Source organism: Aphis gossypii, chromosome 2 (assembly GCF_020184175.1).
Source record: "Aphis gossypii isolate Hap1 chromosome 2, ASM2018417v2, whole genome shotgun sequence".
Lineage (NCBI taxonomy): Eukaryota > Metazoa > Arthropoda > Insecta > Hemiptera > Aphididae > Aphis > Aphis gossypii.
This window is the reverse complement of record NC_065531.1, coordinates 86742397-86757500: the sequence shown is the minus strand read 5'-3', so window position 1 is coordinate 86757500 and position 15104 is coordinate 86742397. Positions and strand designations below refer to the sequence as shown.

Below are 15104 nucleotides of genomic sequence, written 5' to 3'. Positions count from 1 at the left end.
ATACAAATGTTTAGGCATTAAATAAGATTAAAGCGATTCAGTAAAGAATTTATTTTTCGTTTTTAATTACAGTCTTGCATTTTTATTTCGAGAGAAATGCCAATTTCCTGAGAGTTAACAATAAAGTATAATACTAACTGCTGGTATTCTCGAGCATTTCGCGCGGACAGTCGGGATGGTAACATTAATATATTACATACACACATATTTACATATAGTTATTTATATTCACGCGCAGCTGGGAAGTGCAGATTTATTTGATTGACATAATATATACACTAAATATTACGAAGAAATCATATGGTACAAAAATAATAAATAATGTTTTTAAATTAAAAATATTTAAGCTATTATGTAGTGCTATAGACATGTACCTACAAGTACATATTTCAGTGCCATAATATGTTTTTAGTTATTAAGATACATTCGGTAGGCATAATGTTTCCAAGTAAAGTAGGTATAATATAATACATAGTACAAGACAATAAAGAAGAAACATCATAATATTATAGTATAGTTATAAAGAACAAGACTAAAGAGTAGATAACATAATAATAGAAATACTTATATTGTGTATACTCATAGCTTATATACATATATATAAATTATTATATTACATTTATATATATTTTTAAGCGTATTTATTATATACAGCGTTGATAGATCAGGAGTTTGGAGCCGAGTCCCAAAAGTCCTGTTTTTTTTATTAATATAGTAAATTATGCATGAACAAAATAAAAAAAAAATAATAAAGTGTTTTGGTTGCAAGTCGGTTTGTTCGTGTGTACGAGTGCAACAACAACATCAAAAACAACATTCAATAACAACATCAACAACAACATGAGTATAACAGCAACCATAGAGAGTATAGGTACAGAGAAAATTAAATTATGTAAGTCATATTTCTTGTTCGTTTCTGATAGAAAAAAAATAAAAAAAATATGCTTAATAACAAAATAAAGAATAGCGGAAATGCCGTGTCGTAGACAATTATTAGTCATCGCGGAGTGTAGACAGTGCATTATATTATTATTTATGTGTAACCAAAGCAGAGAAATAATATTATGACTTAAGGTTAATATTATTATTTATTGTTTTTTTTTCTGTCCGGTTCCGCAGTAAAATCCGACGGAAACGTACAAAACGAACAAACTTTTACTGTATTCTTATTTTCACATTATGGTTGTGTGTGTATGTCGAAGTTGGGATAGGGGAGGGGGTACCTTGAATCCGTCGTACGTCCAGCTACCGAATTTCAACACGCACGTCTGCTCGTCGAACGGGAAAAATTCCACGTCGATCTCGCACGACGATTTGAATATGGCCGGCGGTTTCCATTCTACCAGCCCTACGTGGTATATGGTCGCCTTGGTGGCCAGCGTCACGTCGAAATTGCCATCGGCGCTGCGGATCATACACAATAATACACACAAATTGCAACATAACCGTCGTCAGTGGACTGGGACTACATTATAACAATATATTTATATAATATGTATGTAATATATATACAACTATATCTATAGCTATAAAGTGTTTACATAAATCCATATAACGTACAGTAGCGTATACATGACTTCCGTTTAAATGGTGATGAACAAAATAAAAAAAAAAATGATCACCATTTACCAACGTTAACATATTTTATATAATTGTACGTAAACGACGATATATAATATGTTGTTGTTGATCTCATAAATCATTTATAAACATGTATAACCATTTACGAAACTGGAAAGATACAGTAATGTAAAAAAATACCATTTGAAACGAAATTCTCAACTTTCTTGAAAAATAATGCAAATTGAATAGATTTAAAACGACTGCAATCAGCATTTTTTCGATTCATATTTAGTTTACTGAAAATAACTTTAAATTTGATAATGTTTATTTCATTAAACACTATAAATTATATTTTATAAAATATAAAATATTATTTGATATCGAATTGTAAATAATTTATTTTTATGAACTTATTATTATACTACTTTCATTGAAAAAACTATTGGCTACCGTATAAAATATATATTGTGAATAAGACACAATAATTCAGTAGGGAATCGTCTGTAAAAATATTATTCTTAGTTTTATATTCTGAGCAAACAGAGAGGTACCTATTAGTGATTACTTATTAGGTATTAATAAAGTTTATGAAAAACTTTCATATGGAGAACACTTATAAAGTTTAAAAATAGTATTAATATTAAATATTTGTTTCCAAATAACTATTTAAACCATTTCAATATCAGCTCTAAATGAAGCTTATAAATGACCAAAATTATAAAAATTCAAAATATGAAAACTGTAAGAGCTTAAAAAAACATAAATGATGATATGATAAAAATACATTATAAATAAATTACAATAGGAAATGTTGACAAATAATGACTTAATTATCATTGTACTCGTGATACATAATTATAACCTTTATAAAAAAGGGTTAGGATTATTCATCACATCTCGCTTGTAAACACTAATAACCTGTCTTGCTATAAAATATACATAATATTATGTATATACGAAAATAAGTAAGACGTAAGTCATTAATCAATAAACCATAACCGACATCGATGGTTGCATAATTTTATCGTGTACCTTGGTAATTCAATATAATAGGATTCTATTAATATCGTTTATTAAAATAATAACTTTAACAATATCATCAGCCAAATAAAGTAATTAATTGTATATGAAAAAAAATTCTATTGACAACATGATATTATTATTAATTAGGGACATTATAATATTAATATCGCGCTTTTATATATTTATCGTACACAATTTGCTACCGCCAACGCCATCAGATCGTAAATCGTATATCACTTAAAAACAATAAATAGACAAAATTGTAGTGGATCAATACAATAATAATACAATATAATCACATTATTATTATGATTGGTGGTCAATTGGGCAATGATAACTACCACGTGCCAATGATTGCTTCCAGGTATTTCCTGACGACCAATGCAAATCGGTTTTCATCAAAGCACGTTGATATTACCATAATTGCGACTTGTGTATAGTGTTTACCATTCCCAATGTACTCGTTAGGAAGTTTCATGTTTAAAATCATACTGAATAATTAAATGCTATAATTTACGGTATTAACATGAAAAATGTATCATTATTATTTCGAGTGGTACGAATACAAGCACACAATTTTTGTTTACATCATAACACAGTTCTTTGTTTAGTTAGGATGTATTGTTTTTGGGTAATTATTTTTAGTTACTAGGTAAACAATTTATAGAACTGAATTCTTTTTCTATTTAATCATAAATAAAAAGAGTTCAGCTATTTATAAAAACTCCTCTAGGAAGAACACTGGAAATTTTAATTAATTAAAAAAAAAAAACAATTAAGTTTTTATATTATTTTAAGTACAAATAATTTTTAAATATTATCTAATTTAAATCTGCCCACATATAAAAATTAAGTGAATATTCAAAAATAATTTTCATTTTCAAATAAATAATATAAACTATATTTTTATTTGATATAAAACGATGTTCATTAGATAATTCAAGTACACATACTATTTTTAATTTTCTATAGTTATATCCATTAAATTAATTTTTAAATTGTAAACTTTCATAGCGGAACATATTTTATTTATCAAAAATAGTCATTGTAGAAACAAACTTTTCCTATTCCATAACATTAGTTAAAAACCATTCATAATAAATATTAATAAATTTGTATGTTTTTTTAACTACCGTTAATTTAGGTCTTTATTTTTTATTATAGTCTGTATAGGGGCATAATTTTAAACAGTACATAAAAATACCGACGTTTATAGTAATCGCTTGATAAAATAAAATGTTCCAAATATTTTTTATTTTTCATAATTTAGTATAATATTAATTTGATTTGAACAGAAACAAATGAACAAATCTTTGACTTATTCAATGTTATTTGGATATTTGTTGTATGTACACCACATTTTTTTTTAAACTAAAATAATATATTGTTTTACATAATATTAATATCATAAAAAATCAAAGAAAAAAAATGTTTATTACAAATTTCCGTATGAAAGTATAATTCTACGCGATAATCATGAAAAATATTGTAGTATAGCTAAATATACTGCTGATAAAATATAAAATCAGTTAACACGGCGCTCTGGGTATGCAATATTGATGCGTGTCAGTGTATATTTCAATATTTACGTTTATGTGATTATAAAAAATTCTGTATAAATTATAATAATTATATAGTAACGGATTTTTATATTTTTCTAGTTAGCATTGTAAAGATATGTATTAATGTAATACATAGATATGTCATTATTTTATAAGATATGTATTATGTTATGTTTAATAAAAATAAATTACGATTTTTAATATAATATGTTTTATACGATCATTCAGTGTGTAATCAAATGACTTTATATTTAAGTTGTAACACCATAGTAGTTTTCACTTTACCCATTATCATTAAAAGTAATAACACTGCTATTACGATTTCAAAAGATAATTACAACGGTACTGTAAAAGAAAAACATGTTAGGATAGCCTCGAATAGTTGGACATGTATATACGTATTATACAATTACCTACAACTGAACAAAACCAAAAGACCAGTCATGTTCAAGTAAAGCAAGCAACCACATATTATTTTGAAACTGGAATTCACCGGATGCCCATTTTATGTACTAGGTTTCGATAATTTATGGTTTACTACTATAATAAAATCATTGCACCTATTCGCACTATGAAAACTGTTGAAAGTTTCATGATATTTGATTTTTATGTTTCGAAGATGTGTTGTTTACTCATAGAATAGTCTACAAGTAGCACCACGTTTTAAATAATACAATCTATAAATTTATGGTACAATAAACACATTGGTGCTAAAAGAATAATATGGTTACAAGCTTGTTAGTCAAAGAAACCATTCAGTTATAATACTTTGGAAATGCTGCAAATCTTTTAATTAAGACAATATAAATATAATTCATTCATAAATATAATTAATTTTTATAAGTGTACTTTGAGTATAAAATGTATTATTTAACTATAGATTATACAATTAAATATTCAATAATCAACATATAGTATTATTTTTTCTCCTGCATAAAATATGAATATAATTAATTTACGAGATATATTAATCTTGTTTCATCAAAAATTTATATTGAATAATATTTGACAATTAATATAAAAAGTTTATTAAATAAGTTTAATAATTTAATTTAAAAGTTCTGAGATCAAATACTTAGTATATTGTTATTAATGATAGCATTTTGACGAAGGCTGATATCATAGTAAACTGATCAAAACTTTAAATCTAATTTGATGAAATTATCAATTATATTGTAGTTGAACGTAAACTTGAAGTTTCGCAGTAGGTAGCAATAACCAATTTTTCCCGTCATTTCTACTTAAACTATATATATAAAAACAAAGATTCGTTACAAAAATATCTTAAATATTAAAATAATGTAACATTAAATACAATTATCTTTAATGTTTTTACATTAATCTATGTTTAGAAAATTAAGTACTCTAAAGGGTTGTTGCACCACAATAAACTTGTATTTATTAATAATATAATTTAACTCCAAAAGTTAATTATTACATTTATAAAATATATTTACTGTGGTTTTATATTTTACCGAGTTAAAATTAAATTGAGTATTTACATTTTTTTCCAATTTGCTTATAAATGACCAAATTTTAAACACAAAACTCTCATTGTTGTTGTTTTTAATTGATGTGTGTTTCAGAATATTTTATTATGTTGAAGGTATGGAATAACTACGCCTTTTTGTTGTTTATATTTTTATCCGCTTTTAAAATACAGTATATTACTATATTTAAAACCTTTATAGCAGCCTGAGATCAATTATAGCGTTTTTGAATTTTTAGTTACTTAAATTTTGCATAATATACATTTTTAATTTATAATTTTCAAATACTTTAGTGATGTTGGCTAAAATTAAAATACAGTTTATGAAATAGTCTTATTTTAATTATTATAAATTTTACTTACATTTATTTTGTAGGATATTATTATTATTATTTTTTTTTTACAAAGAAAAAATAAACACATTGATGTTTAATGAAAACTTGAGTATAATAATCATTTGGAAAAAATGATTTAAAATAGATTTTTTATAACCCGGTGAAACATATACTAGTAATATACCCAAACCAATTTTAATTGTAATTCAAATATCAAATTCGTTAAATAAAATATGTGATATGTACTCGGTGAAGACATTTAGAACGTAAGCCATGGTTTTAATTTATTCAAATAGAAAAGAAGAAGATAATTTAATGTTTATTTATATTTCTTTTCACCAAGTACTTATTTCATTTTAGGTATTCAAATTGTTCCTTAATATAATATAAAATTATCATTATAAATTATAGTAATATAATCTTTGTCATTATTCGAATTTATTTTAATTTTTTTACTATTCGTGTGACCAGAAATTCTTTAAATTGTTTTTATATATTTTAAGTTACTATAATACATTTTGTAAGTGTATTATATAATTTATATTATGCATGACTATTTTTGAAATGTATATACTTGGATATTTGTCTTTTTATATACATATTAAAAGTTATTAAAAATTGAATTATTGAACATTTATATTATTATAATTATTAAAATATTTATCACATATTGAAAATAAATCTCACTATTTAAGTATAGAACACATTAATAGTTATTTACAATCTATGAAAATTACTATTTATGTACTTAGTTTTAGATTTTATATTATTGATAAGATATATGGATGTTTAAAGCAATAAACCGAAACAATAGATAGTGTTAGCTAAAATAATACTGATGTGAGAAAATATTTCACCATGTGACCAATGAAGGGTTAAATAGTATACCAAATAATACGTTGTTTGACCGTTACAATACTTTGTAATATTTACAAAGAAGAGATTCGTTATTGTTACTCGCTTTTGAAATACGAACAATACGTTTAGATAAACAAGATAAACATTAAAGAAGTTGCTTATGTATATCTCAAAAAATATTTATTTTTTTCGATATTGTCGAATAAATTATTTAATTTAATAAATGTAACGATGTATTGTCTACCCGTTTCACATCGTTTGTTACATAAAAATTTTCGTTTCTGGTTTATCATTTTAAAACTATCGGGAAAACGGACGTACACCGTAATAATAATATTCATAATGGATATAACGATTTATTTTCTGATCGTTATGAGAAATAACGGTGGTTCGTTCTTATCCGGTCTGTTTGCTTGAATATATTTTTCGTAATTTCGCGCCATCAACATTGTAAAACCTTAATATTTTTTGTGCGACGTTAATAATATATAAAATTGCATTTTGAATATTTTTACATATTTAAGTATTTGAACATACGTTTTTTATGATAAAAACATATTTCTCACATTTTAATAGTCTTTAGTCTCAAAATTGACATAAATGATTGCTTACATGCTTACACCAGTCATATTTACCACTCAAATGCCAAATCTGTATATTATAGTCATTAGCTACCTACTTCATTCAACTAAAGAAAATGTAAATATAATTGTATCATATTTATGGTTAATGTATAGATAACCAGATTATATTGTGGATTGGTTGTACATTCATAACTGTCTTAATGTGTTTATTACGTGTTTTATTTTTTATACAATATTATAATATTGCATGTTGCTATGATTGTTAACGATACTTTTCTATCATATTATTTATTTTATGTATTCAACTTTAGACCATATTTTGGATCCAATCTGTGTCAACGATATAAGTTAATACGAGTTTCCTACACATAATTTAGAAATTCATTTCGAGCGATATGCGGTACAAAATCAAAATATATAATTCACGATACAGTGAGGTGCGGCATGAAATACGGAAATCCGGAAACCGGTAAGACGACTGCAGTGGCCTGCAGTAAGCGATGCGTGTTTATCGTACACTCAGGCAGTCACTTTTAGTGACGGTGTAGCATCGTTTTAAATAATATTCAGGTTCAATGACTAATCATGTTCAATTTATTCTCTAGCAGCAATAGAATTTCTTAATCCAACCGGAAAAATGAACTGACAATGACGACGATGGTCTGAAAACCTATTTACTAGTTCCTGAGACGCCATGAGATCATAATTATATTACATACTAGGTGATATGTGTTTGGCATTCGTGGGGCTTAAAACTTCAAATAATAATACTGTTAAAGGACTTGGGTCCAAAGCAGGTCGCCGACCTGCTTTAGAGTGTAGCATATTTTCATCGCATAGTGGTCCATTTACGTTTCGAGGGTTGTAAACATTTGAAAAAAGTACTATTTTTTGCACAAATGTGCTCGATAAGCATGTAATGTTGGAGTTTATAAATAATTCAAAAACAGTTGTTAGTTTTTGATATATTAAGGGCATTAAGTTTGAAAGAATGATACAGTAGACAAATAAATACTTAATAATTAATGTATATATGATCTTTAAATAGAGTATAAGCAATATATTATTGTTATAAAGATATGAAATAATAATAATATATATTAAATATTGAAAATTACTTTATACTTTAAAATTCGTTAAAACAAATATATATATATTTTATATATATAAACTAAGTGAATATTTTGATTGAATGATCATCAGCATTGATTTGTGTTTTAAAAAGGAAACTGAAACCATATTATAATATTTATGTTAAGGTTATCGATAAATTTCAATTTCATCTAATTTTAACTCGTGAAATTTGATAAAAATGTTTTGCCTCAAACAAGTTGTACCATTGATTTGAAAATTGTTTCATAGTCTGCTATTGTAAGTATACTAGTCTATATTTACACAGTTGGTCGTTTACTTAAACATTGATATCAGATGGTTCAAGAATTAAACGAATTATATAAAATAATTAAGGTCTATCATCAATATTTTAAGAAAGAGGTTTATATGGATAGAATTGTAGAGTAATGAATGAATGAATACCTATTTTAGTTCTATGGTTATATAATATACAAATTAACCAAAATAATTTTTTAATAATAAGTATTAACAACACTGGTAACTATTTAAATATCATACGATTATAATTTCTTGAATATTTCAACAACGAAAAAATAATTTATATAACATATTGTAAAATAAATACTTTAAATGTTATAATTTATAACTATCAAATTATTAAATTAAATTAGATTCAAGTTTTGTATTCATTTTAGTCAATTAAAATCATATATATTTAACTTAATGTGTGAATTAAAAAAAAAAAAATATGTTTTTAGGGGAACACTTAACTATTTTTAAAAAGTACTCAGCAGTTATACATTAATTAATAAAATTATTTGAAAATAAATAAATAATAATAAAAACAATAATCCATATTTGATAATATGATTTTTCAGTTTTTTTGATTAGTACGTATAAAGTCAACATCCTATATTTCTTAAAATGTGCAGTTTATCTTCTTGTAAAATAATTAAATATTAACGTGAACTTATACATTCATATACATTAAACTCATTTATGTTCTATTATTCTGTAAACATAAGTGTGATCCTTTTAATACATTTAATTTTTAATTTAAAACAAAGTTATATATTATGCTATTTATATTTGAATAATAAAACATTAAGTAATCTTATTTAAAAAGATATCTATTGTATTAAACAAAAAAAAAAAAAAATAATAACAATAATAATTTACAAAGAATGTAATAAATTTTTCTAATAACAGCAAAAAAAAAAACATCAGTTATTAAAATATAATATTTCTTTGCCAAAATATGAAAATAACTAAGTACATCTTTGAAAAAAAAAAAAAAATTCAACTATGACAGAATTATTATAACGTAAGTACTAACTACACATAGGGATCAACTGGAAGAAATCACTAGGTCTTATAATATCATAAAATTGAAAATTCATCAAATATAAACTGGTTTTTAAAATTTTATAAATAATGAATATAATGCATATCACAATATGTATAATATTATATTTATGTTAAATAAATTACCTGCACGCGATCCAGTTATGTTAAAAAATATACAAGTTCAATTTTAAGGGTTTATATATATATATATATTATAGAATACAACATTGAATTAAATAAATAAATAATAAATCAATATTATAACAAGTAAATACAATAAAAAAAAAACTGTCTGAAAATAAATATTAAGTTCCGGAAATTTATTAAATCTGTTTTGGAATTTTGGAAAAAAAAATATTTTTTCACTGTAAAAATCGATTATAAAAGTTTGAAAATAAAATGTTCACTGTTGATTGGTATAAAAAAAGGAATGTTTAAATAAAAAGAAAATCTTTGAACAGAACTTTAACAAAGGTTGTATGCGCATACTGTTTGACATATTCGTCACAAATATCATATTGTTAAATCCAAACACGTTTTACTTGTTTTTTCAAACTTTTCGAACAAAATAATTTTAACACAATGAATTTAACTTTGAGACCATGCTTAGAATACTTTAGAAAGTTCAGTATAGTAAATCACACATTTAATAACAATATAATATAACAAAAATCCGAAACGATTGAAAAATATATTATTATAATACCTATACTGCAATATTTCAAATATAAATCAAAAATTAGAAATGTTATCACGTATTTATAGTGTATATGCTATATAATAACTTTTAATATGTCGATGTGTAATAATATTTATTTTAACCTAAACAATTATTACTTGTGTGATGATAGTGATATTTTCCCCTTACTAATTTTTTGAATATGATATATTTTATAGAAATTAAAATAGTAAAGTAATTTGAATTTGGTTTTTACTGGAATAACTATAATTATATCACATATTTAAGTATTGTAATACATTACATAGTATTTTACATTTAAAGGAGATCGTTATAATACACATTTTTAATATAAAATTTTAAATAAATAGAATCTTAAATAAAACATTGTATTGTTAATTATTTTCCTTTGTAGATACTTAATATGAATTTAAATATTTTTAGTTTTAATTATTTTTGAATTAAAAAAATAAATAAAAATATTATAGTCTAAATATTTAGTTTGAGTTTTATATAAAGTTTTTTTTTTAAATTTACTGCAGTTAGCAAATACATTATATAGTATTAATTTATTAATTTATGTTTATAAAAATGTTGATAATTATGATTTTTACATTTATTTATCTGTTATAAACTAAAAAGAACAGTAACTATATAGGTAATTAAAAAAAAATAATCCAATTATTTTAAATTAAAATAAAATAATATTAATTATTATTTTTAATAATGTATGATTCCTAATAATATGTAAAACATAATTTTATGTCTTTTAGTTTTGAAAATATTGTAAGTATGTATTAAATTTAATAATTATATAAATAAAGGCTATTTCAAAAACCAAGAATTTACTAGTTAGTTAGTTTTTAATTTATTTTAAACTCAACTAATTTAATATCTATATATTATCGAGGTAAATATATTAAACATAAAATTTATAATTTAATCATCCAGCCAACGGAGATGAATATCTAAAAAAAATTATAAAAAAAAGGATAATAAAATTTGTCAAGCATGTAGATTGTTCAATAAGACCTAGTAAGATATTTTTACTTATTCTTTGTCATGTGATGAATAGATAATTCTTAAACTTTTACAAAGTAACATAAACTTATACATTATGTCATATAGTTCTTTTTATTCATATATAACTCTTGTGGTATCTATTCACAAAACTAAATTCATTAATAAGCAATACCTATGCAAAAAGATGGTCTGGTGTAAAAGACAATCTCTAGAAATTTGTTTTATACAAAAAATATTTATTCCTAATATTTAGCCTAAAAAATAATAATAAAAAGACAAAAAATAAGTATATAAACTAATAAATTAGATAATAATAATTAACACTATATTATTTACATACCTACTTATTATCGTTTATTGCTAATAAGTGTTTCTTTGTTAAAATAAATTATAATTCAAAGAAAATAAAATAAAAACTACAAAAGTCATAGTTTAATTAAAACCTTAACACATAAAAAAACCTTGAAATTATTTTTTTATTAAAATAAAAACGATAAAAACTTTACGAGAAACTAACTATTTTAATTAGAATTTAATGAAATATTAAAAAATAATCTTCATAAATTAATGTCTTGAAAAATATTTAAATTTCATTTTCGGTTTTTTGTTATATATTATTCATAAACAAAGTTTCAAAACGGCTTTTTTTTTGAATTCTGAGTGTTATAATATTTTTAAAATAATTGAAAAATTAGTGTAAACCACTAAAACTCATAATTCACCATGAAATCAAACTAAATTTTACATTTTAAAATGTACGCTATCATATGTATCATATCAGATAAACCATAAACCTATAATTCTAAATACAGAAAGTTAAAATACTTAAAAACTACACGTTCAAATTTTTACTTTAATTAATACGTTAATATTTTCAAAAAATATTCAATAACTAATATATTTTAGCAAAGAGAGGAGAATTCTTATTTAAAATTTGAAAATTTATAGGACACTTCTTTGTATGGATAGTAATACGATAAATCTAATAAAAATCAGATTTTAAATAAATGCATCATTGAAGAAAAAAGGGTGTTAGCATGCTTCTTGAATGATTCTATATATATCAATATAGCTCATCTCGGTTTGATGTGAATTTATTTAATATGCAGGTACTCGCGGTTGCACTGCATTAATATATATATAAAAAACATATTATATTATATGATATTATGGTGTATACTATAAACGCAGTTTACCACACGTTCAAGTATATTAAACAGCTTCACATCAAAACTATATATATAATTTTAAATATAGATAATTGAGTGCTCCAAGGCTTCAGTTCATCGATTTTCTCCAATTGATGTAAATTTGTTTAATATACATGTGCGTGCGGTGCACTGCGTTTATATTACGTCAAGTCGTAATAAGATAGAATTGTTCGCTTGGTGGATATCTGCTTTTCATGATTGGATAATTGCTATGGAAAATTTCAAGACTTCTCTTCAATAAAGGAAATGCTGTACTATCTTTGATCAAATGTATTCTAAGAAATCCAATGGAAATTAAATCAATTTGATTTTTATTGTATGCGTTACAATCGTTTTTTTTTTAACGATATTATACATAATTTAACTTGAAAAATAACGTGAATTTGTTATGTAATTGGATTTGTAGTTATATATATTTATTAACATAAAGTGTCTTAAAATAATATTCATTCAAGCTTTTATCAAAATGTAACAGTTGAAAAAATATTTAAAATACTATATCACTTATACTATGGAAAAAAAATATTCAATTTACGAACATTATTAGCCAACAATTCTGATATTGATATTCTCTTTTAGGGTTAAATTAAAGTTCGTATTATAAAGAAAATTTTATTCTCTCCATTAATTCGTAAGTTTTTTTTAAGTATAATCAATGTACAACGCTATGTATAATCATCGAAATATTTTAAAACTTTATCAGCTCTGCAATCAGTAAATGCAATTAGTTTTGTTTTATGCGCGTTTGACATAAAAAAAAAGGGTAACAAGTTAATTATACCGCTTAACGAAACAAGCCTATCTGCCGCGGGGAATTATAATACAGTATGATTATTTCGATTTTGAATCAACACAATGGTAATTGTATAATATACCTATACCACCAATTCAACTAAGATAATTTAGATTACTGTTACTAATAACTATATTAGTATGTTATAATAATACGCATGTTTCAGTTAGTCTGTACGCCAGCTCCAACAATTATAATTACAGGCTGGAAGGATGCGCTAGTGGGTGTAACACAAATTAAAACAAAAATAGCAATGTTCTGTTTCCCTTGCGTTTACTACCGAGGACTAGCAGGGACATTCTAAGTGCTGCCGGTAAATCTTTAGGGAAACATTTCAGTGTGTTTTCCCATACCATTAAGGAATAATTGTTTTAAAAGCCGTTTCGGCAGTAATTGGTTTAAATCCTTGGTGAAATGGCATCATTTATGCAGTTTGAAAATTTAAGCTAAGACGATGAAGAAACGGATACGCAAACAAACAGCAATCGGGAACTGTTACCTAATTAAGGAAATATATCAAATTGTCAGAAGTTTTTGTTTGGCATTATCACCATTGTGCACTTTGCGTTTAACTATTTTGTTTGGATGAATCGGAATCATTAAAACAACAACAAGCGTATGCATTAACCCTTCCAGATTATACGCAGTACTTTATATTATAATAATTATACTAAGCTTAAAAAAAAAACAAAAAAAAAAAAAATACAACATAATCAAATTCGTCAACTTTCATTATAAATATAGTACATAAAGGATATCATTATTTTTTTAAGCACGATTTACTTAATTTAACTATAATAAATATAAATATTAAACATACGAGTACCATCTTGTTTATTGTATCATAATGTTGTTGTTGATATATTAATGTTATAGATAGCACATTAAGTAAAACCAAAAACATCTAAATAACTAAAAGAGTAAAAATTCCTTTCATTTTCACAAATTATAATTTATACGTAACACTGAACGTCTTGCGAACCGTTGATGATATAAAAATAAACAAAACACACATTATGGATCATGGCGCTATTGTCAACTCGACTAGTGACATATTAGTTATAAATTTAAAATGTATTCGGAAATAAAATATAATCACTCGAAAAATGGTACTGGTATAATATAATAATATTATGTTGATATATGTGAACGCCGTTGTCCACAGTTCGGACTGTTCAGATAAAGAGAGAGCAAAAATGAATTGACGTATACATTATTATTATACATGAATCGTTGTCGTTTGTCAACATTTTAGATTTTCCACTAAAACTATATACGCACGCGGTGCATCGGTGGCAGGGTTGAATTTCGGTGGCAGAGTGGCGAGTAACGAAGTAAGTGCTACTGCTCAAATATTGTAGACGCACTCTCAATATGCGAGGGCGGTTGAATGAAAATAATTTTTTCACATCAGCAGGCCCCGTCCGTACGGTGGTGATGAAAGTTCGTAAACTTTTCATGTTGACTTTTATTCGGGTTTATTCGGCATTCCAACCGCGTCCGTCGCCGTCGCTGTCTAATGACTTGTGCTCGCCCTCCCTTCCACCGCCGACTTTCTCGGAC

The 15104-nt window shown here is 24.5% G+C and overlaps 1 protein-coding gene across 5 annotated transcripts in view; it reads right to left on the bottom strand.

Annotated features, from left to right (window-relative positions):
• Positions 1-15104, bottom strand: part of LOC114119227 (acetylcholine receptor subunit alpha-like) — a 156407-nt gene that overhangs the window by 55887 nt on the left and 85416 nt on the right. Inside the window, exon 5 of one of the 5 annotated variants that reach the window (XM_027980742.2) lies at positions 1224-1404. The exons of the other annotated variants lie outside the window; for them this stretch is intronic. Within the exon in view, the coding sequence (XP_027836543.1) occupies positions 1224-1404 (181 nt within the window). The remainder of the gene's footprint in view (positions 1-1223; positions 1405-15104) is intronic. 5 annotated transcript variants of the gene reach the window in all.